At 42.0% G+C, this 21,618-nt stretch overlaps 1 protein-coding gene across 5 annotated transcripts in view; it reads left to right on the top strand.

Moving 5' to 3' along the window:
• sipa1l3 (signal-induced proliferation-associated 1 like 3) overlaps window positions 1-21,618 on the top strand; it is a 74,618-nt gene that overhangs the window by 28,233 nt on the left and 24,767 nt on the right. For 3 of the 5 annotated variants that reach the window (XM_044204045.1, XM_044204044.1, XM_044204049.1), the window contains exons 2-4: window positions 5,789-5,871; window positions 15,985-16,726; window positions 17,627-18,614. In XM_044204045.1, coding sequence (XP_044059980.1) covers window positions 16,238-16,726; window positions 17,627-18,614 — 1,477 coding nt within the window. In that variant the 5' untranslated portion in view covers window positions 5,789-5,871; window positions 15,985-16,237. Of the gene's footprint in view, window positions 1-5,788; window positions 5,872-8,747; window positions 8,826-15,984; window positions 16,727-17,626; window positions 18,615-21,618 lie in introns of all 5 variants that reach the window. The other 2 variants (XM_044204047.1, XM_044204046.1) reach the window with 1 other exon arrangement.

Raw genomic sequence — 21,618 nt, 5'->3', positions numbered from 1 at the left:
TTGAGAAAATGTCTGTGTGGTGACAAAATCCCCCTTTCGTCTGTGATAAGTACAAAACATGCAGGCCTGTTCTCTCTAAGACGTCATTCATCCTTTACAGCAGCTGTCTTAGGACATTGTTAGAAGTGGAGATTATATTACAGTACATATGTGTATTCGTGTACATTTAATCACTCACACAAACACATACAAATGTATGTATTGTCAGACTGAACAGCACTGAGTTAAGGGCCCTTTCTATTATATTCTTAAAAAGTCGTTATTTAGGAAGGCCAGAGGGCATTTTGTGGTTGCTTAACCTGTAAACTTCCAGTCATACAGTAAAGTTTCTCCTCCGCTAATCCTCCTTACTTACTGTCACCGGGTTCAAGCTTTGCAGATGTAATTGAAAAGCCTCTCCATACAGCAGGCTCTGGAGCTTGGCATATGGCTGATTAATCGCCATAGATAGCGTCTAAGACGACCATCTATAGAAAATGCAAGGAATTTGCTAGACTGGATTATTCTATGGAAACAAAAACAAGTAACAGATGCTGGAAGTCTGCTGATGAGTGCATTTTTACAGCCCTAAGCTTTTTCATGTGTTTGAAGAGTTTAGAGCCTGTTCTAACATGCTTTGATGCTTGCATGGCACGTGGTCGCGAGTAGCCTGCCCGAGAGGGAGAGCGAGGGGACATCGACAGACTGATTAAACCACAGAGGGAGAAGGAACAGATCTGAGGACATCTGGGTGAACGCTTCACAGACGTAGAAGTCAAATTAAAGAATAAAGAAAGATCCACTGCAGCACCTCGAATGAGCAAAGTTTAGAGTTGTTCAGTTATTCCAGTAAAGCACATGCTGTGTGTGTGTGTGTGTGTGTGTGTGTGTGTGTGTGTGTGTGTGTGTGTGTATGAGCGAGCAAGCTTTTCTGCAAGGTGACCAACTGGTGGCCGTGTTATGTGGATTATTATTTTTACATGTCTCATTATCAACTGCTGCGCTCTCAGGTTGTGTGTTCTGATTGTCTGCGGCCCGCCGCCTACATCATACGTCTTTTTTGCTGGTGCACATTCCCGTTCCTATGGCAACCAGCACCAGCATAACGATCAAACGGCTACAGCAGCATTTCCAAGTGGTTTTGGTAAAAGGATCTCTGTGTATTGCATATGACTTCATCACTGTATTTTCCTCTAATGTTGCCCAGAGTCAAAGCACGCAGCCAGTGGACTTCACTCAGCCCTTTTAAAAAATTGAGAAATGTCAGATTTTGAGTTATTGTTTTTGTTTGTGTTAAGGAAGCTCAGATTGGAATATTATTAACATAGCGCAATCATAAGTTTATTAGCAAGTAATAATTAAAAATATGAGTCTCAATAAATAATCATTGGAACAAACACCTACACACTTCCAGCGAGTTTAGGATTCTTTCCAGAAATACTTTGAGTAGATAATTACAGCCTAAAACATTTGATGGATGGCAGTAAACATGGCGTTTTTTGACTCTCCGCTTGATATATTTATAGTGTACACAGGGATACCTTAAGAGCACACTGTCTGGTTTCATTCTGCTTTTCCAGTGTTTTTCCCCCAAGCAACACTCCCACTCCATCCTGATTTTATCCTAATGAAGATCTTCACAGCGGGACAGAGCCACGTGTCATTCATGTGTGCGACTCACAGAGGAAGCAAAGCAAGGTCTTTTTTTCCCCATTGCTCCATTTCAATTCGAATACGATGAGGTGGCGAGAATCACGGGGGAAGACAGAGGGGCGTGCCGAGGAACGGAGATGTGAAAGGGATGAAAGTGTGGCAGTCCCCACCTCCCAGTGTTGGCGTGTGAATGGGGCTGCCCACCCTTCTCTGCAGGGGGTTCCCTCCCTCTCCTGCAGCATGTGTACTCATTACACACTCCAGACTACAGCATATTATGTAAAGGATATGCAAACATAGACACAATATTCAGAGAACAATGAAGTGACTGCTGTGTGTAATTCTAGTGAGATTTTCAGTTGAAAGATGAGTGAAAGTTACAGGAAAAACCTTAAAAGTGAACATTTTGTATTTTTGTTTATAGTGACAGTGGGCTGCATAATTGTTCAAAGTCTGCAGCTTAAACAAGATCAAATGATTCTTGGTAATTGCCAGGTGTGTTGTTTAAAAATAGGGCTGCAACTAACCATTATTTTCATTATCTATTAATAAAAAATGCTCATCGCAATCTTTCATTGGCTTGTTTTGTCCAAAACCAAAAAATATTCACTCAACAATAATGTTAAACAGAGAAAGTCAGCAAATCTTCACATTTTAGGTCCATCAAATGTTTGCCACGTTGCTTGAAAAAAGACTTCAACTATCAAAATATTTTAAATAATAAACTATTTAATAAATAATACAATTATTTTTTTGTCCATCGACTAAGCAATTAATCAGCTAATTGTTTAAGATCTACGTCTTAGACGTCTATTACCTAGAAATACACTGACAAGCTAGCAGTACGAGTGAAGTTTGTATACATTTTGGTCAACAGTAAAAATCAGTTCAACTTCTAAAACTTAAATAGCAGAAAGTTTTTAATTCACTGTACCAGATCATAACATGCATTAATCTGATGCCCAGAGCTGAGATGAATCAACAAACATTTATTATGTGTTTCACAGATATTGTGACAGCCGTTGAGCTTCCTAGAAAAGAGCATGCTCTTTTTCAACACGCATTTTGATTAAAAACTTGAGTGGGCTGAACTCTGGAGGAGGACTGACACAGCACATGCTCTGAAATATTCATGTATCAGAGTTGTGACAGTAATCCCATCTTAATCACAACATAATGACGGTAAAGGCGCAGACACGTATACTGACTCTTTTTTTATCCCATCAGTGGTGGTTGCACTTATGATTTACATGTCTTCTCTGAAACGCCCCTAGCAGATGAATTTATTTATTTATTTATAGAATTATTTATGCTGAACTGACAGTCCAACTGTCCTGCAAACATACTGTATGTACACACACACACACACACACACACACACACACACACACATAAGTGTTCTGGCTGTGTGACAGTTATTCTGTCTGGAGGATTGAGAGAGTGACTCCACGACTAAATATACAGTAGACTCTCAAGACTTTACCAGAGTCCCAGTCACACAAATCGACTTTCCATCAGACACGTGTGGACGTCTGCTCTGAATTCAGCTCTGCTCTCTCTGCACTCTGCTGCTTCACGTAACGGTTCAGTGATGTTTGCATGTGGTCATTTGTCTACATCCTGGTGTTCCCGAATCCTCTGTCAAACTTGTTCTGCGTTGTGCCTTGAGACCTTTACTGTAATATCAGGCAATCATTACACCCAGTGTACACACGTTGTTCATGCTTTTACAGATCCGCCACCTTTCACATACACGTTTTGCTGACTCAAGAAAATGGTTGGAAAGAACTGCTGAAGATTTTGTTCTCAGATACAGGTACTTCAGTAACAGCAGCAAAGCCACAGATAACAGCTTTCTGATCCTCACATCAAACATTTTAAACTAAGCCTGTGGCACAGAGGTGATGATTCAACCCCTGTGGCAGTTTGTGAGGTTGTAGTTTTGTGGTGTGTGTGTGTGTGGTTTACCAGCGATGTGTCAGCTGTGAGTCCCTTCATTCCTGTTGTCAAGCTGACCACTTTGCCAATATTGTTTGTGGCTGTGACTCGTGAGTCAGGTGTCGGCTGGCATCTGTGGAAACCTGTTAATGCCAAAATATGCTTCAAAACAACCATGCCTATTGTTTTCTGTTAAAAGGCCATACAGTGGTTGCATCTTGATGTGTCAACTCTCCAGAAAAGCAGCAGTTTTATCACATTTGCTCCCCTGTTCCACACTACTACTGCTGTCTGAATGGCACGTCCAGAATGTACTTTTGATGGGACGTAGCATAGTAATGTAGTCAGTGTGTGTTTAGTTTCTCAACAAACGACAAACAAATACACATTTGGAGCAAACTAATAAAAACACCTGATGAAAACTGAATCAATTACATTTACAGAGGGCACCTACACCTACTACCACTGTAGTTATAGTAAGTTGAATGTAAACTAGTAGCATGTGACAGGTTTTAGTGTGAGTGTTTGATTTGATTTCACTAATGCAATATGTGTCTTTGTGTGTGTGTGTGTGTGTGTGTGTGTGAGTGTGTGAGAGAGAGATAACAGCTGCATACTTACACAAAAGCTGTAGTATAATCACTTTGAGGCTGGGGTCTGTGGTGCCTGCTATGGTTCGGAAGTTTTCACTTACAGTTTAATTTCATTTTCGCGGAAAGTGGAGTGAAGCCTGAGCCTTAAATCCATGCTGACTTTGTTAAGGACTGACGCTTTGACCCTTGTCCACCCCTGCTCTCCCCTTCTGCTAAAGACAGTGTTATTATTCTTGCCGTGGCAGGGTAAGTGGACCCTGATTGATCAGTATTGATTAGAACTGTATTTGTCAAGCAGTAATAGGCCTCCCCATCAGGACATTATGTCTGCTGATTCCCACCCGCCCCCTCCTCTGGCCCCACTTCACCTCTCTTTATGTCCCATTTGTATTTGAAGAGCCCTCCCCCCTCTGTTCTTGGGCCCCTCGACCTCTAATCAAAGTGCCCAGTCTTTTTCACTTTGCCTCCACTCTTGCTTTGTATTTCCTTCCATGCTCAAGAACGAGCTGGAAGATGGAGATGGGTTTGTGAGGATGAGGCAGGAAACGACGCAGAGTTTGTTGGAGACAAAATCAGAGCACATGTGTTTGTTTCTGTATACTTTTGTGTGCAGATGAAGGAATTAATCCATCAGCTGTCTGGTTCAATATTTGATCAGTTTTTATAGAGGAAAAATGCTGCAAAATCTACATGACCTGGTGTTTTTAAACTCTGTTTGTGTGCAAGACAGTCAGTGTGTACGCAAACGTGTTTACAGCACAGATGTTGTACAGACAGACCGCCTCAGGCATCTCAGAGTCCTCACAAACAATAGACATGTCTGTGTGTATGACCTGATGAGCGTGGAACTGATTACAGCTGCTCAATTATTACTACCACATACAGGTTATGTGAAATACAAGAGGTTAAATGTGTGCAGATTAACATATAAGAGAGTCACATTGATTCAATACGTTTAGACTTTTAACGGTTTGATCACATCACCCCGGTTTTTACACTGGCTTCCGGTACGTTTTAGAATTGATTTTTAAGGTGCTTTTAATTACTTACAAGTCACTTAATGGTCTGACTCCTCAGTATATTTCAGGTCTTTTATTCCCGTACAACCCTGCTCGCACCTTCAGATCCTCTGGCCGGGGCCTTTTATATGGTCAGACTCTCGGCTGAAAACTAAGGGGGACAGAGCTTTTGAAATAAGAGCCCTGAGACTCTGAAACTCCCTGCACGAGGAAATACGTCAGAGGCTTCATTTAAATCTAAGCTTAAGACATACTTTTATCGCACCGCCTTCCCTGATTTCATCTGATTCTAGTTTTGATTATTTATTATGGTTCATTTAATATTTTTATTCTATTACTGCTGTGTTTTATTTGTTTTTATATGTTTTATGTGTTATTTACTTGCTATGTGAAGCACAAATAAAGATATTATTATATTATTATGTTCACCTGTTATGCATTACATCATATGAAACTCTTCATGTGTAAAGCAAAAACGTTAAATCATTTTAATAACTGTACCAAAAATTAGCTGTAGAGTGCCTTACCATGAAGAAGCTGAGATGATTAAAAAAGAAGTAAACTGCAGTTTAACAAGATGCTTATTTCTCTCATTTTTTCCTTCAGAGAAATCCTGAGTCTTCCCTTCCTGCACTGTGTCGTTAAACACCTGCTTCACCTGCAAGCTGCACAGCTGAAGGCAGAACACGGTAAATTTTGTACATTTGATGTTGCTCATCATATTCATGTAATCACATATTTTGTTCATTTTAATCTGAGGTTTGTTTATGTGGACTTGGCAGAACATTTATCTTATTTGTTTTGGAGCTGTGTGATCCACTTTTCTTATTTGTCATGATACTTCTAATGCAAGCAATTGTCTTCTGGTCATTAATCTTCAAGTTATTCTGCCATTTCCAGTATTTGAGCTCTTTGTGACTGGTTAGGGCCCAAGCAGCAGCTGCTTATTTAATTTTTTTTTTACTTTGAATGCATTTTTGGGGCACTTGGCATGTTCCAAATCTCAGGAAATTTGGCACACGCGTCAGTCAAGTGTGTGAAATAGATATCTGATATGGGTCTCATGCATGTCAGGAAGTCAGCCATTTTGAATTTACGGTACAATTTTAGGGCATTTTTTGCCATTTACAGGCTCCGTACTTTAATGAACTCCTCCTACAGAATTAATCGGATCAACTTCAAATTTGGGCACTCCAATCTAAAGACTGTCAGAATTAAAACTTCTTCAAAGTTTGTGCATAACTTGAACGGCGTGTCTGTGGCGTGGCGTGACACAGGAAGTTGTAGTAACTTGAGTGGACATGTTCAAATCTGCCACAGAATTCACATGTTTGATAAGAGTACCAGCCTGAAGAAATCTACAGGCCAATATTGAATATTAGTCATAGCGCCACCCACTGGCAACAGGAAGTTAGCCTTCAACGCAGTAGCCCCCAGGGTATGTTTGACCTAGATGCACAAAATTTCTGCAGCTGATCTACCACCCCAAGATATACATGTTTCGCCATAAAACAGGAAGTACTTTGTAACTGGACTGTACATCGTCAAATCTGTCCAAAACTTCACGTTTGATAAGAGTCCCGCCCTGAAGACACCTACATGCCAAAATTCAGTCAGTCATAGCACCACCTACTGGCAACAGGACATGCCATGTTTCATACTTTGATGTACTCCTCCTAGCAAGTTGACCACATCCACCTCAAATTTGTTCAGCAAAGTCTTAAGACCTTGATGATGCTTAATTGTGAATATTGTGAGTTTCCATCAAACACTGTTGTCGTGGCGACGCATTATTTGCCGTGCAACAGGAAGTTGTTGTAACCTGACTTTACATTGTCTAATCTGCCCCAAATTTCACATGTTTGTCCGGCCTGAGAACATCTTCATGCCAATTAGGAGTTGTAGTCATTGTGCCACCTACTGGCAACAGGAAGTAAGCCCTGTGTGACAATCATCATTTCATTTACATGAAACTTTCCAGGTGTGGTCCACACTTCATATAATTAGTGGGTGTTTTCTAGCGCCACATAGCAGACGCAGGAAGTGACATTTATCTCCTTCGTGCAGCGTCCAAAACACCTGAAAATTCAGAGCCGCATCGTCCGACCTCCGGCAACAACACCGCGACTAAGGCACGTCCTGACGTGCGGGGCCACGACCATGACCTCTGTACAGGCAAGCGTTTCAGCTCCATTTCAGAAGTAATCTCCGTCCATACTAACACGCCTGAAAACGCATATCACATGATCATTCACGTACACTGGGCATGCGTCTGCCGGTGTAAACAGGAACAGGACAAAAATAATAAGGCAGGGAAACGTGACTGCTCTTCACAGAATCCTCCCAGATAATGCTGTTTTTATTAAAACATTGTAAATAGCATTTTGTTTGTCTTTTCCATCATTGTATTTTCAAAGTCTTTTTGTGTCTTTCTAAATATAGACAATATAACATCCATTCCGTCAATGTACAAACTCAAATACTCCACAGTATCATAACAGATACTCTGAGTTCACATTAGCCAATGATTCTTATAGCCTACATAGTGTTACACATGTACGCAATAGTGTGGACCCTAGGTGTAAACATAGCAAAACTTGTGCATTTTAAAACGAAAAAGTAGTATTGTGGATGTAGCCTAATTCTCTCTGATTCAAGTAGCAGCTCACCAGTACTTTCTTTAGATTCTTCCTGGCTGTTGTCATGAACTTGTTGTTATCAGCAGCCTCTTCTGATTTACAGAACTGTTGTTGTTTGGCTTCAGGAAGCACTTTGACCTGCCTCTGAGCTGTCTGTCTGTGCTATATCTTTAACTTTAGTGTCAACAAAGGTGCTGGCCACAAAAGCTGAAATACTTGTTTTAATTCTTCACACTTTAGTCTTCTGTTTCTGTGGTATTTATAAATACATTTTGTCATTCTAGTATCCTTGGCCATATTTTGATGCTAGGGATGTCGGTGGTTCTCTTACATGGCACTGGGAAACAAAGGATTAAATATTAAGAAAATGCAGTAGGTTCTGCAAAAAAAAAGACTTTATTCACAAAGGGATTTTGACATCGTTGATACTGACAGAAAGCTGTATAAAAAGAAAATTGTAATAGGGTTGGGCGATGTGATGACATAGGTATAACTTAGAACAATATAAATTTGCCTTACCATTTATACTGTGGTAGCTACCCCATTCATTTTATTCAGTACAGTTTGTTGTTCAACAATTGTTTTAGGTTAGAAAGGCCATCCTTCAACCAGACCTCCGAGGTTCATGAACCCCTCCCGGCAAGTGTTTACCTTGTCAAAATGTCCTTGAGCAGTACTCTGAATCTCCTCCAGCTGCTACCATGCTGACTTCTGACCTCCTTGTGAGCGAAAACTTTCACTGCTGGGATGAATTTGATTATTTCGACAAGTTATTTCAAACCAGAGAGATTACAAATCTTGCACCAGCGCTGCAGTATCTGAATATTTACATACTCATCTCGACCTCCCCTCTGTTTCTCCTCTCCACCTCCATCTCTACAACTCCTTCTTGTTTTCTCACCATTCATCTGTTCCATCGCCCGCAGCTAAACCAGTGAATGACGATGATGATGAATGGTGATGTGGGCTGTGATTCGTGATCCTCCATCTGGATGCATGGATGTGTGAGTGTGTTTTGAATCTAATCTTGCTAAATGCGTCTTGCTCTTTTCACCCCAACCCCTGGTCCTCCTCCTCCTCCTCCTCCTCACGAGCTGTCTCGGTGTCATGGGACAGCAGCCTGACAGACAGACAGGCAGATGGAAGTGACACTAGCGACATCAGCGGGATTCAGCAAAACAATGTAGACAGAAATCAGTGGAGACAATGACAGTGGGGTCGGGACAGACTTGAGGAAAAGACTGGGGAGGAAAGTGAGTGGAAAGGAAAGCAGGGCGACAGGGAGAGAGCTGTAGCTCAGTAAAGCTCCAGTCTGAGAGGGAGAGATGTCGCCTCCAGATAAGCCAAACAGACTTACAAACCCAATATAGACCAGAGTGAGACTGTATTTCCTTCAAGCCCAATGTTCTGATATGTCAATGTTGTTTTCGGTGTTTCCTGTAGAGTTTTGTTGTTGATGGAGGGGGTCGGGGACTCAGACTTCCAGGATCGCCTGCAGTTCGTGTTGCACGTAAAGAATTTTGATATTTATCATGGTGCGTGACCAGGGATGCGAATCGAGAACCGGTTCCAAATTGTCCGATCTATCAGAATCTTATGCCTCTGAGCTTATCAATTCCTTCCTTTTTTCATTAATTCCTTTTTCTGAGAGTTGTGCATTGCAAAACAATGACATCAAAACATCTACACTACTAGAAATTTGCAACAAGGAGTCCTGGCGGAGAGGAAGAAACAGTCCAAAGCGTGTCTTCATTTCACGAAGAAAGATGACAACAGTGCTAGTTGTAATGTCTGTAAAATGATCATTTCAAGTAAGGGTGAAAACGCCAGCAATATGCTGAAACATCTTTCTACGCAACATGGGCTTAAATTCCAGGAATGACATGTATTTGACACTCTACCCATGAGTGCCACTCCTTCTCCACCAAGCAGCACGTCCATTACCGAGGGTAAATATTCAATGTTATAATAACATTACCGCCACACAGGCAGGCTAAGCAGTTTTTTCTTTGACTTAGAAAACCGAAATGAAAACGAAAGTTATACAAATATTCTCTCATTTCATCCATTTTAGATGATGAGACTGTTGCTGAGTCACATGCATGCCTTTTTTTCTCCACTCTGTTTCTACACTGTGTTCAGACTCAGAGATAATAAAACAGTTGCGTTGATGCTGAAAACCTGTGTCGACCTACTTTTTTTCCACACAGAAAATTGAGCAGGAATCAATATAGAATCGGACCGATAAGCAGAACAGATAATGGCATTGGTATCAATAAAATCTTATCAATTCCCATCCCTATGCATGACCATTTGTGCTACTACTGTTAGTATTTTAGGGCAAATGACTCTAAATTATTTGTATTTTTCTAGCTATGGAGGAAGGAACACTGTTCTCTTATAGCTGGGTTCGAGTGAGATGTCCGGTCAGAAGCGGAGCCCTGTAGCTCCATTTGGCTCGTCTGCCAGCGTCACGTCAAATTTGTTTAACAAATCTGTTATTGTAGAAGGGAAAGCACGTTGCCTCTACACTCACATCAGGAAAACGCAGACGGACACGGGCAGTCATCCTGTAACCTCTAATCATGAGCCTTTCCAACTGCTCCGCTCCACAGCACAATTAAACATCAGGGCAGCTGAACTTCACTCATGGTCCCAGAAACCTCACCTCCACCACTTCCTTTTAAAGGCACTGACCTTTCAGCCATGCACTGGTGTCTTTTCATTTTAATTTGAATTTTTAGTCTTTTTGGATCAAGTCATTCAGGTCTCTGAATGTGGACCATTGAAGGATATGTTTTGATTTTTTTTTCAAGTTTATCTTAATACCATGCTCATATGCCACATGTATGTAGTTATTGATCATTGCAATCATTCCTCCTGTCCATAGTGGTAGTGAAAAGATGCCTTTGTGCCGCAACTACACTGTAAGAAGAGGGGTTAAAGTATTTTTTATTTCATTTGTATTGTTTGGTGATTTTATCAGGTCAGAGCTGAAGACTTGAATGTTTTCTCTTTAAAGTCTTCAGTCAAGTATTTAGATATGACTCGAGTCCAAATTTCAAGTCCGCAGTTCCGCTTTTTATTTTCTTTGTCTGACTAAATGGAAACAAGCTTCTGTGTTGCCAGTAGTACACACCTTTCAACATGACCTGATGTTATTTTTATGTTTACTAGTCTCTTCAGTTTAATAACCTCTCTATTTTTGTTTTTTTTAATTCATCACTTCAGCTGGCTCTAACTTCAGTAACGTTTTACCTCTAAATGAGTTGAGGTCGTTCAGGTTGAGTTTAGTGTCAGTGCAGACCTGATATCACCTGCTGGTCTGTCCGCTCCCTCAGAAGCCATGGTGGCATGAATGCTGGATGTGGCGTCCCTGCCAGCACTGTATTGTGTTGTATTACAGTGTCGTGCTCTACTCTGCTCCTGTCTGCCATCTGCCAGTCATATGTACCACCATCTGTTCTTCAAACCAGCTCATAATGTAGCGCACACTCTGGCATCGTTTGCTTAATTTAAACACTTACCATAACTGCTGCTGATGTTTTATGTCCGGGGAGTTTGTTTTTTTTTCCTGTAAGGATTTTAAAAAACTTTTATTGTAGATTTTCAGACGCCTTTGCTCTTTTCATTTGATTTTTGCTTTCTGCCATACATCTCTGCTTCAATCTTACATATACTTATGTATATATATGCTTTCTGTTTTGGCAACAACAGAGACAGAAACATATGGCAGGTCTATCTCTCCTCATCTCTGATCCTTTTACATTTGTGACAAACTCTTAGTTGCACTCCGCGCTGATCTCAGGTCTGCCCGTTCTGGTATGACATACCATCAAGCAGCAATATCAGTGGGCACCTCCTCCTCTACAGAGTACTCTCATTCCTCTGGAAGCTGTACTCCCTCTGCTAACTCTGTCATTACTACCATCTAACCAGTGTAATTACCAGCCTCGGTGTGTGTTTGTGGTGCATGGGCCAAGCCTGCATCATGTAGAGCAAGTGAGAGCATGTGTGGAGGGAGAGAGGGAAGGAGCATGAATGGGAGAGTCAAAACAGGGGAGGTACATCCCATAGCTAACTAATTACTATATGTGAGTAATTAAAGTGCAGACATTTAATGCCTTTTATCTTCTGAAGTATGGGCCAAAGTTGCATGTGTCTGCTCAGTTCTTACTGTATTTCATGGAGATTAATGTTTTCTTTTCTGGATATTTTTTTTTACCCTTTTCTTTGTATTTGATAATCACATTTTATTGTGCTGTTGATTAATACACCAAGCTTCTTGCTCTCCCCTCCATCTCAACAATGGAGCAAACTATACAGGTTACAGGTTATTGGCCTCTTCCCCTCATCTGTACAGTGTACGTGTAGCTGTGGCCCTATACTCGCTGCTGCTACTTTTTATAATTGAACAATTGTTACTATAAATTTGTACAATTGTGTCCACACTGTGTGACTCTTTGAAAGTGGTGATTTGGTGTTACAGATACTGTTGGGGTTAAAGAAGGTGCGGATGTTTCCTTTCCCACACAACAAATAATAATAATCTTTATTTATACCACACTTTTCAAAACAAAGTTACAAAGTGCTTTACATGGTTGAAACAGGAATAAAAACATTTCAGGACTGCAATGAAATAAAGAATATATTGTCACACATACCGATCCCAAGGCTCAAATTAATTTTATAAGTTGGATGATAAATACATGACAGATTCATCTTGGCAGATTTGTGATCATAATAAATCCTTACTGTTCTTGTATGTACTCCCTTTTACTATAATTTATGGGTGTTTTAACTTGTAACTCTGGTATTTACAGCAGATGCCTGAGGGCAGCGTAATGCATTTAATTTGTCACTTAATTATGCACAACACAATCAGTCTTCTCATAGTCATCTTGGTGTATGAAAGACAGATTGTACAAATTTTAATGTATTGATACTTTGGTTCATGACAAAATACCTACAAAACGACTGACATTCCCATCAGCCTCAGCTGAACTTTGTGTTTAGTGCTAATTAACAAATGTTAGCATGCTAACCGATAGCCTCTGTGTGGCAGTTGTATTGATGTTGCTGAAACGCCACCGTCCCACAGGTCAACTGTCTCACAGGGTAAACTCCAGCTAGTGGAGATTACCAGTCTGTATCTCTCACTCTTTGGGTGTCTGTTAAATTTAGGCAGGTATGTTTCTTGCTGATATGCTGTGGGCTGCTCACACTCTGACAGAGGTCACTGGTAAAGATCAAACCACGCTCTCTCCATTGCCTCTCTCATCAGGCACCTCAGACACATAATGAAGCCATTCTGCAGCTTCTGCAGCTGGGGCCGGATAATCTGGGATTGGGTCTGATAGTGGATCACAGGACAGCTCTCCGGATGAGGAGAGACTCAGTCAGGAAGCACGATCAGAGCAGGAGCCTTTGGCCCGGAAGTGCCTGTGGTTCTCCAAAAACAAAGACATGATACATTTGCTCGGCTGTATGACTATAGGGGGATTTTGTTTGCTGTGAATGAGTTCTGTTGATGGTGCCCGTCTGCGTGTATGAGTGAATGAGTAATGCGGTCTTGGGGCCAAAAATGAATTCAGCGAGGACTCATAAAAGGCTTTGTGTATCATAAAACACACACACAAACCACTCTGAGCTGCCTCAACACAATGAAAAGCTCAACATTATGCAAATTGGATGTCATAACGAGATAGTCACCCCAGGAGTCGACATTTGTAGAATTCACAAAAACTGAGGCAGCTGGAGAGGAGACAAGCACAGATTGGTTCTCCCAACAAATTGTTCCTCATGTACGCTTTCTGGAGGCTATTAAACTTACTGGAAAGAGTAAAATGTTTAGCTTCTCTTTTCAGACAAGTGTAGCCCCTGATTTTTAAACCCCAGTGGTTCCATGTGTAACAGCAGTATCGGTGAAAGTGCTTAAATTTTAATGTGGTTAGATGTGAGTCCAAATGATTATACAGTTAAACATTGTGCCTGTGGTTTTTCTGCTTGTGGTTGAATCGTATTCAAAGCTTTTGTCTGAGGAGTAAAAATGTTACCGCTCCTGTCCGATCAACCGTGGAAAAACGCCCTCTGAGCAGTTTTAGTGTAGATACTTGAATGACTTTGGCGGTTTGAGGAGAGACTCATGTAGATAAAGGAGCTTTAATCCAGGAACGGAGACCTAAATAGAGAATGAGATTAGACAAAAACTCGAAAATGGAAATTCAGGAGAAAGGAAGAGTAGCACTAGAAACACTAGCAGTTTGACTGCAGCAGAGATGGATGGATTGAGCAGATTTACATTTGAGACATTTAGCTCTCATTTAAAATATTTAAAACCCTCCTGTTATCATGATTTCCATATTGCATGTTGAGCTGTGTTCAGGTAACAGGTCTTCAGGTAGCAGGTCTTGAAAAGTCTTAAAACATTGAATTTAGTTTCCTCCAAAAAAGACGGACCTTAGAAGGTATCACAAAATCTTTTGCCTGCTATAGGAAGTAATGTTGGTTATAAAATGTTTTTGTATCCAATTGCAGTCTGTTGGGAGACATTACACACCTATAAACTAAAAGTAGAATTGTTTTGACAGGAGATTGTTGCGCACAATCTAATAATGAATAATTCTAGACTGTATCATCCCTACTGGTTTTCCATCATATTTTGGCCAGTATGATTATGAAACAGATATTTAATTGCATTCTGTGTGGTATTAAAAAGGTCTTAAAAAGTTTATTTAACTTGGTGAACCCTATAGAAACCCTGGTAATGGGACTCAAACACATACAGTAGACTGTACAGTGGTACAAGGCTGCCAAGATCCCACAACAGCTCTTTCTTCACATGTTATCCACGCAGACCCCTGCCAGCATATTGTCATTGTTTACTGGGTTTATAATGGTCATCCAGTGGAGTCATAACCACATGATCGCAGCTGGTCACTCTGAACAACCACAAAATATGGCCATGACTTTTTTGTGAAGTTTTGTCTGGCCTGATGACCAAAGAGTACGATGATTCAGTCTGCCTGGAACTTTACAATGAGTGCAACACTAGTTTTTAGATCACCAAACTTTAAGTAGACATTAATATAGAGTGTGTGTACTCCTGTACCCGTGCAGTGATCGTGTAAAACATTAACGCCTGTAAAAAATCATTACGTTAAACCTCAGGAGAGACATAGGATGCTTCTGGGTAAACAAGAGTCTTTACAAGGCTGGTGGATTTTTAAGACTTGATGCAATGTGTCATATTAAAGCGCGCTGTTGTGGTTCACTGAGCAATGTACAGCTCTCCTCCTTGCTCTTTCTTGAGTCTGTACAATCACTCTATTTCTGGATTCACCCCATCTCACCCGTCCAGCACTTTGTGCCATCGCCCTTTTCTGTCTCTCCTGAAGTCCCTATTCATCTTCCCGCCTCAAAGTTGTAGTAGTTTGTTGTTTGGCTTCACTTCACTAGAAAGAGTAGAACAGAGTAGCTTCTGTGTCTGGCACTCTGTCTCAGCCATGTGCAGATCAGTGCCCGCATGATGACAAAATCAGTCATGAGTTGACTCTTAACACACATATAGGCTATATCATCTCTGTGGGTAGTGAGCACCAAATGTGCTACAGTGCTGAAGTGTTTCACTTGTCTGTGTACTCCCTCTGTTTGCATCTGTATTACTTTATAGTCGGATAATATTAGCTGAAGTGTTTCGGTGGTTTTAATCTGCAGCAGAGCGGCCACAGCCTTCATGTCCTCTGGGTATATGAGTGTTTGTGTGTGGACGCACATGCACTCGAGTGCACAGTGTGTGATAATAATATCCCTTGTCAGCCTCCTGAAGATTAGCCTCAATGGGAGAAATCCTCTGTCATATCCCCTCACCTTATTTTCTCTTTCTCTGTCTCTCTCTCTCTCTGTCTCTCTCTCTCTGTGTCTCTCTCTCCCTCTCTGTCTTATCAGTTTTACATTGTTTTACAGTTGAATGACTCTCTCTTTCCTGAATTCAGTGCTCAATTTTTCTTCACGTCTGCAGAAAGAATGTGGGTCACACAAGCTCTGTGATTTAAAAAAAAAAAAAAAAATTGTTTCAAATGTAATTTGTTTTGGTTTTAGATTGTTTTGTGCTGATTGTCTGAAGCTGATTTGTTGGAATGATTGTTTTTCCTTTTGTTTTAGTCTTTTCTCAGATCTGCATTCAACTGAAAATAGTCCCAGAAGAAGAAGACCGGCCCTGACTCAAACTGGTCATCAGTGGACCAGTGAAGTCTTTCCCACCCTGCTAAGTTAAAAGCGATGTTTTTGGGAGCTGGAGGCCGTAGCACCATCAGCAGAGTGTGTGTGGGGCCCCTCCTCTCCCTCTTTCCCAGCACACCTCCTGACATGGGATGCCAGCCCCCTGCCTCCCTGCCCTGAGCTCTCCTGGGGTGCCATGAACAGCTACAGAGACAGAGGGGTCACTTGCACCTCCTCAGACCTGCTGGATGGAGGAGGAGGAGGAGGGTTGCCCCAGCACGCTCCGTTTCATCACACCCCCAATGGCCACCCGACTCCTGGCCTGACAGACTTGGCCATCCAACCACGCGTCTCCATGCCCAAAATGGGTGTTCGGGCGCGGATTGCAGAATGGCCCCCACGCCGCACCCAGTCCAGAGAGTCGCTGCTTGAAAATGGGCAAATTTGCAGCAATCGCCATGGAGATGACTTCTCCACTTCGATTTCCTCGTCAGTTTTGTCATCGGACATTGGGTTGGTGCGGGGAGGAGTTGCCAGGTTGCCACGTCGACGGTCCAAGGATGTAGAGTTCCGAGGAGGAGGTTTTGTCGGTGAAAGAGGTTCACCTTTTAGCCTAAGAGTGTTCCCTCCACTGAGACAGCGCTCAAACAGCGAGGTGACACTGAGCGAACAGGACGAAAATGAGGTGAGTCTTCAATCTTCAATCGCTCTCACCACCCGTAGTCTGGTTCAAGGAAGAAATTATGTTGCCTTTTAGTTCTGTAGCGTGTTTACACTGTTTATATCGACTGATAGGTAGTTCATTCATTGGACAGTTTTGGTGATGTCGTCCTGCTTCATCATTGCTACTCTGACCCACATGGGGAAATAAAATTACAGTGATCGGCAGCAGGTCATGCTACACTTTACTGCACCCAATGTGTTAATGTATCTTCTCTGGTGTCACAAAGAGTTCACAAGATTACGAGCATCATTAGTCGCGACTGGCACTTGACCTCATGTTATGTATAATAACAAACAGGTAGAATAAAGACAAAAAAAAAAGAGGCGTCTTGTACTCTAATATTGGGGGGGGGTAGTTACTGTGTGGTCACTATGTTTTACAACTTGCCTCTGTTTGAACTTCTTTTCAATTTCTGATGTATCAGGGAAAATCTCCACACTGACGTCATGCACAATACAGTATGTGTTACCATTGTTACCAAATAATCTTGCATGAATTTATACGTTGCTTATACAGGTGGCTGCCTTGACACTTCATGGCACAGTTAACAGTAGTTTAGCTTTTGAATTAATGCGAAATTCACATATCTACTATCTTAAAATCTTGTGGTTGTTCTGCTTTGCTTTTACACCACAAACAAACTATTACAGAGTTTGGTTGACAGCCATCACACCAGCCTAAACTAACCGAACTTAACGGGCAAACCAGAGTTTGTTTGAAATTAACCGGTTCATTAACAGGTTAGGTGTGAAAGCACCCTAACTTTACGTTTTTTTCCAATATTAATATTAAAATCAGTTGTTTTGTTATCCACTGATATATCATCACAAATGGAAAAATCTGTCTTCTTTCTGCTCCAAGGTGGAGGTACGTGGAGGTGGCGGGATGGGGAACCTGTTCAGAGAGTATGGCAGCACCTCCTCCATCGACATCCAGGGCATTCCCGAGCAGAGCTTCTTCGACATGCTCAGCCAGTTCCACCAGGAGAGGCCCGACCAGCGTAGCTCAGCACCCGTACGCCTCGGGGAGCTGCTGCGTGCTCCAGATTCACCACCAAGCGCACCCCTTCCCTCTGCTCCCTCACCTGGTCCTGCGGGTGGGGACGACAGAGGGACAGGACGGAAGGATGGAGCTGAGAGAGTGAGGAAGAAAAGTGGAGGGACAGAGTCGTCACTGGGCACCTCCTCTTTGTTCAGGAAACTTAGGAGCACTAGTCGCGGTGAGTTGGACGGAGGGAAAGGAGAGACTAGTGAGGACGGGGGAGGACGGGGTTCAGCAGACGCCTCCTACAAACCGTGGGTGTGCCCCAAGAGCTTTGTCCACTTTGATGCTCAGAGCATCCTGTTTGACCTCCACGAGGCGGCGGCTCAGCGGGGCTACGCCGCCCAGAGGAGGAACACCGCCACCGGGGCATCAGCTGCTTCAGTGTCCCTGTCCGTTTCCAGATCCTCGGCTCCCAGTGTGAACGACCCAGTTTACTCCAGCATAGAGGACCTGACCCTGAGCCCTGACCCTGGCTCCACCACACCCTCCCTTGGCATGGACCCCCTGGACGGGCCTCCTGGAGCCCACAGCTCGAGCCCACTGCTCCTTTGCTGCCCCCACTTCCTCAATGAGACCGGGGGCCACGGGGAGCGCAACATCAGTTTCCTCAGCTCGTCAGCAGAGCGAGGAGGAGACAGAGGAGGAGACGGAGCGAGGGGTTGGCTGAGGAGGAGTAACGCCAGTGTCTCAGTGCTGGAGGTGCCTATTGAACAGCAGGTTACGAGACTGGACAGACTGAAGCTGTACAGCATAGAGCATGTAGACCTGGGGGCCAGGTACTACAGAGACTACTTCCATGGAAAAGGTAACACTGAGACACATTTACTGTAAGACAGATATCACATTCATTCATGTTGATGCCAGCTGTGTTATGTAAGGATCGCAAGAATTAAACATATTGATTATACATGGTTGCGCTTTGCAGTATTACAACATACATTTTGTTGTAACTGTAACTGTTTATAGATGCTTAAACATCTATATTCCAGTTGGAGTTATTGAAAATGGGTAAAAGCAGCATTTATTTTCATGAACACAATGAGAGCAAATAGGCAAGGCAGGTTTATTTGCACAGCACCTTTCAAAAATAAGTGAATTCAAATGGCTTTACATAAGACATAAAAAGGCATTAAGACAAGCTGTAAGTAGAATAAAGTAAACAAGTACTGAATGAGCCATCTGGACGTTAAAGATTCAGGCATTCAGATATTTTTCCTTTCACTTTTTCATACAGTACATTAGTGCTGAAACATTTGGTCGAATAATAAGTTAATTAGTCAATCTTGTGGAAGTTTATAGAATCAGTCAATTTGTGGGTAATTTTTTCAATCAATCAGTTAAACGTATAATTTATAAATTGTCATAAGATTATGAAAAATAGCCATCACAATTTTCACTAGTCCAAGGTAACGTCTCTATATTGTTTGGGTTTTGGACTGTTGGTCAGACTCTGTGACAGAAATTATTTTTCATTATGTATTTTATAGACTAAATGATCATGATAAAGTCGATTAATCAAAATTAAAGGGAAAAAAAATCAAAACATTTGCAAACAATATCCCCCATACTGACGAAGTTGCAGCTTTTGCCAAAACATTTAGTCGATTAATCAATTAGTCGAATCGTCAGAAAATTGGCAGATAGTTTGATAATTGAGTAACTGAAAATACATTTTTCAAGCAAAAATACAAACCATTCTTTGTTTCCAGCTTCTCAAATGTGACAATGGGCTTTTCTCTGTTTTTATATCATTATAAATTAAAAAACTTTGGGTTTTGGACATTTGGTCGGATTAAACCAGCAATTTGAAGATGTAACTCTGGGATTCTGGGAAACAGTGACGAGCGTTTTTCTGGCGGCTAGTGTCCCTACAGTACATACTTACTGATCCCATTTTATACTCTGATTTGGGCCCCTTGCTGTTATTCATCCGTATGAATTAGACAGAGTCGATCTCGTCTGTCCAGCCAGTTTCTCCAGTGACATTCCCCACATCTCATTCAGCAGCTGCTAATGTCCAGCTGGACATTAGCAGTCAGAGTGGGCCAAGCTGGCAACGCTCCCAGAGTTTTTATTACACATGTACCTGCCACAGGACTGTTGGCAAACTCTGAGCTGATGATACAACACCTGCCTTTCTGCACCATCACAAGTACCATTTAACAGCTAGTCAGCTAGTGCTGCTTTGTTTTACATCTGGTTTTCAGTGTCAGAAGTAACACCTACCTTCAGAGAGGAATGCTGTGTGTGTGATGTGTGCCTGTCCGTTCACAACATCACCTCTTCAGACACTGTGGATAAAACTTCCCCTTGGCAAGCATCATCTGGCTGCACCCTAATTAGTGACTGATGCTGTTAGGAGCACATGTGTGCAAGTAAGCATGTCAGAGAGAGAGAGAGAGAGAGAGAGAGGCCTGCAGCCACACAGATAAAGGTTATCGTTCCAAAAATATATTCATCTGCTGACTCGTTTCCAGCTTAGCTGTCCCCCAGAACGCAACTGTGATTGTGTGTGTGTGTGTGTGTGTGTTGTGATGTGCCCTGTGTGCACGTCAGAAAGCCTCATCAAAAAGCTGACATTTTCACCACAGGACATGGCATGGAAGCTAAGCAGGCCTGAGTCTCCTAACGTGTACGTCGTCCCGGTTCATTCCAGTCAGACTGGGGATAGAGGAGGAACACTTGTCAAGCTAGATTCCTCCCCGAGTGCCGGGAGAATTTGTCTTTCGACTCCCATACTGCCTGTGGCGTTGGCATTACCACGGCTTAGCTTAGGAGCTTTAGAAGAGGACATGCAAGATGCTTGTGAAGTGTGTTGATAACTTTGTCTCAGGCTCTTAATGGATGAATATGTTGTGTGCCAACACTGTTTACAAGCCACAGAATGTTAATTGGCGACTTATGACAACACATTTTGTTTATTTCCTGGATTTACAAGACTGAGGACATATTTGTTCCTTAATAGTGTTATTGTTAAACATGGAGTCGAATTGTATGTTTTCAAATTGGGTTGGGCCGACGGACAGTTGTTGAGCCACTGAGCCCTCTGCCATCGTAACATCGTGCGTTAAAAGCCTGGTCCACACCAACACCAGGGTGCACCCTGCCACGCGCATACAGACAGGGTCTGAAATGAACACCCGCCAGGCACCAAATGCGGGTAGATTTTCCGTTTGGTGAGGAAAAACCTGGTTACTGAAAGTTAAATAAAAGCTTTGCATTAAAATGCCAATAAGACTAATTTATCAAAACATTTAGCGCCTTAGAACTGTTGAATATGTATTTCGAGGAGTGTCAGCCAGAAAGTGCAAAAATGAAGGATGGCTTTATTCTAATTATTATAATAGCACCTTGCGCCTGATTTGCTAAAGGAAAAACATCTTATTTAATCACACTATTTATCGCCCAGTGAAAGCGTTTTCATTTAGGCGCAAACATAAAAATTATTTTTAAACCTACCTGGTTTGCGCCTGCATAAGTAAATCAGGGGGTGAGTCTTTATTTGTATTGCAAAACTGAGGATTAAAACTTACCTACAGAGCGAACTCTCCCGTTCTCTCCTAGGAACCTAAATTTAATAAAAACCTGCCAGATGGGTGAAGTGGTAATTTTTTTAGTTTGTTGCCGCCATAATGCAAGGTGATTTGCCACCGCCGTCACTAATCAATACCCGCTCACATCCGCTGGACTTTTCACTGGTATATTCTGCAGTTACATCACTATGACTAGTATTTAATATTTTTTTATAATCAGATGATCTGATTAATGAGGCAGCTTAAGCAGAAGCTATAGAGGATTGTAGTGAAGCG

This window comes from Siniperca chuatsi, linkage group LG7, assembly GCF_020085105.1.
Source record: "Siniperca chuatsi isolate FFG_IHB_CAS linkage group LG7, ASM2008510v1, whole genome shotgun sequence".
NCBI lineage: Eukaryota > Metazoa > Chordata > Actinopteri > Centrarchiformes > Sinipercidae > Siniperca > Siniperca chuatsi.
Note: the sequence above shows the minus strand (reverse complement) of the source record. Positions and strands in the feature narration are given on the sequence as shown.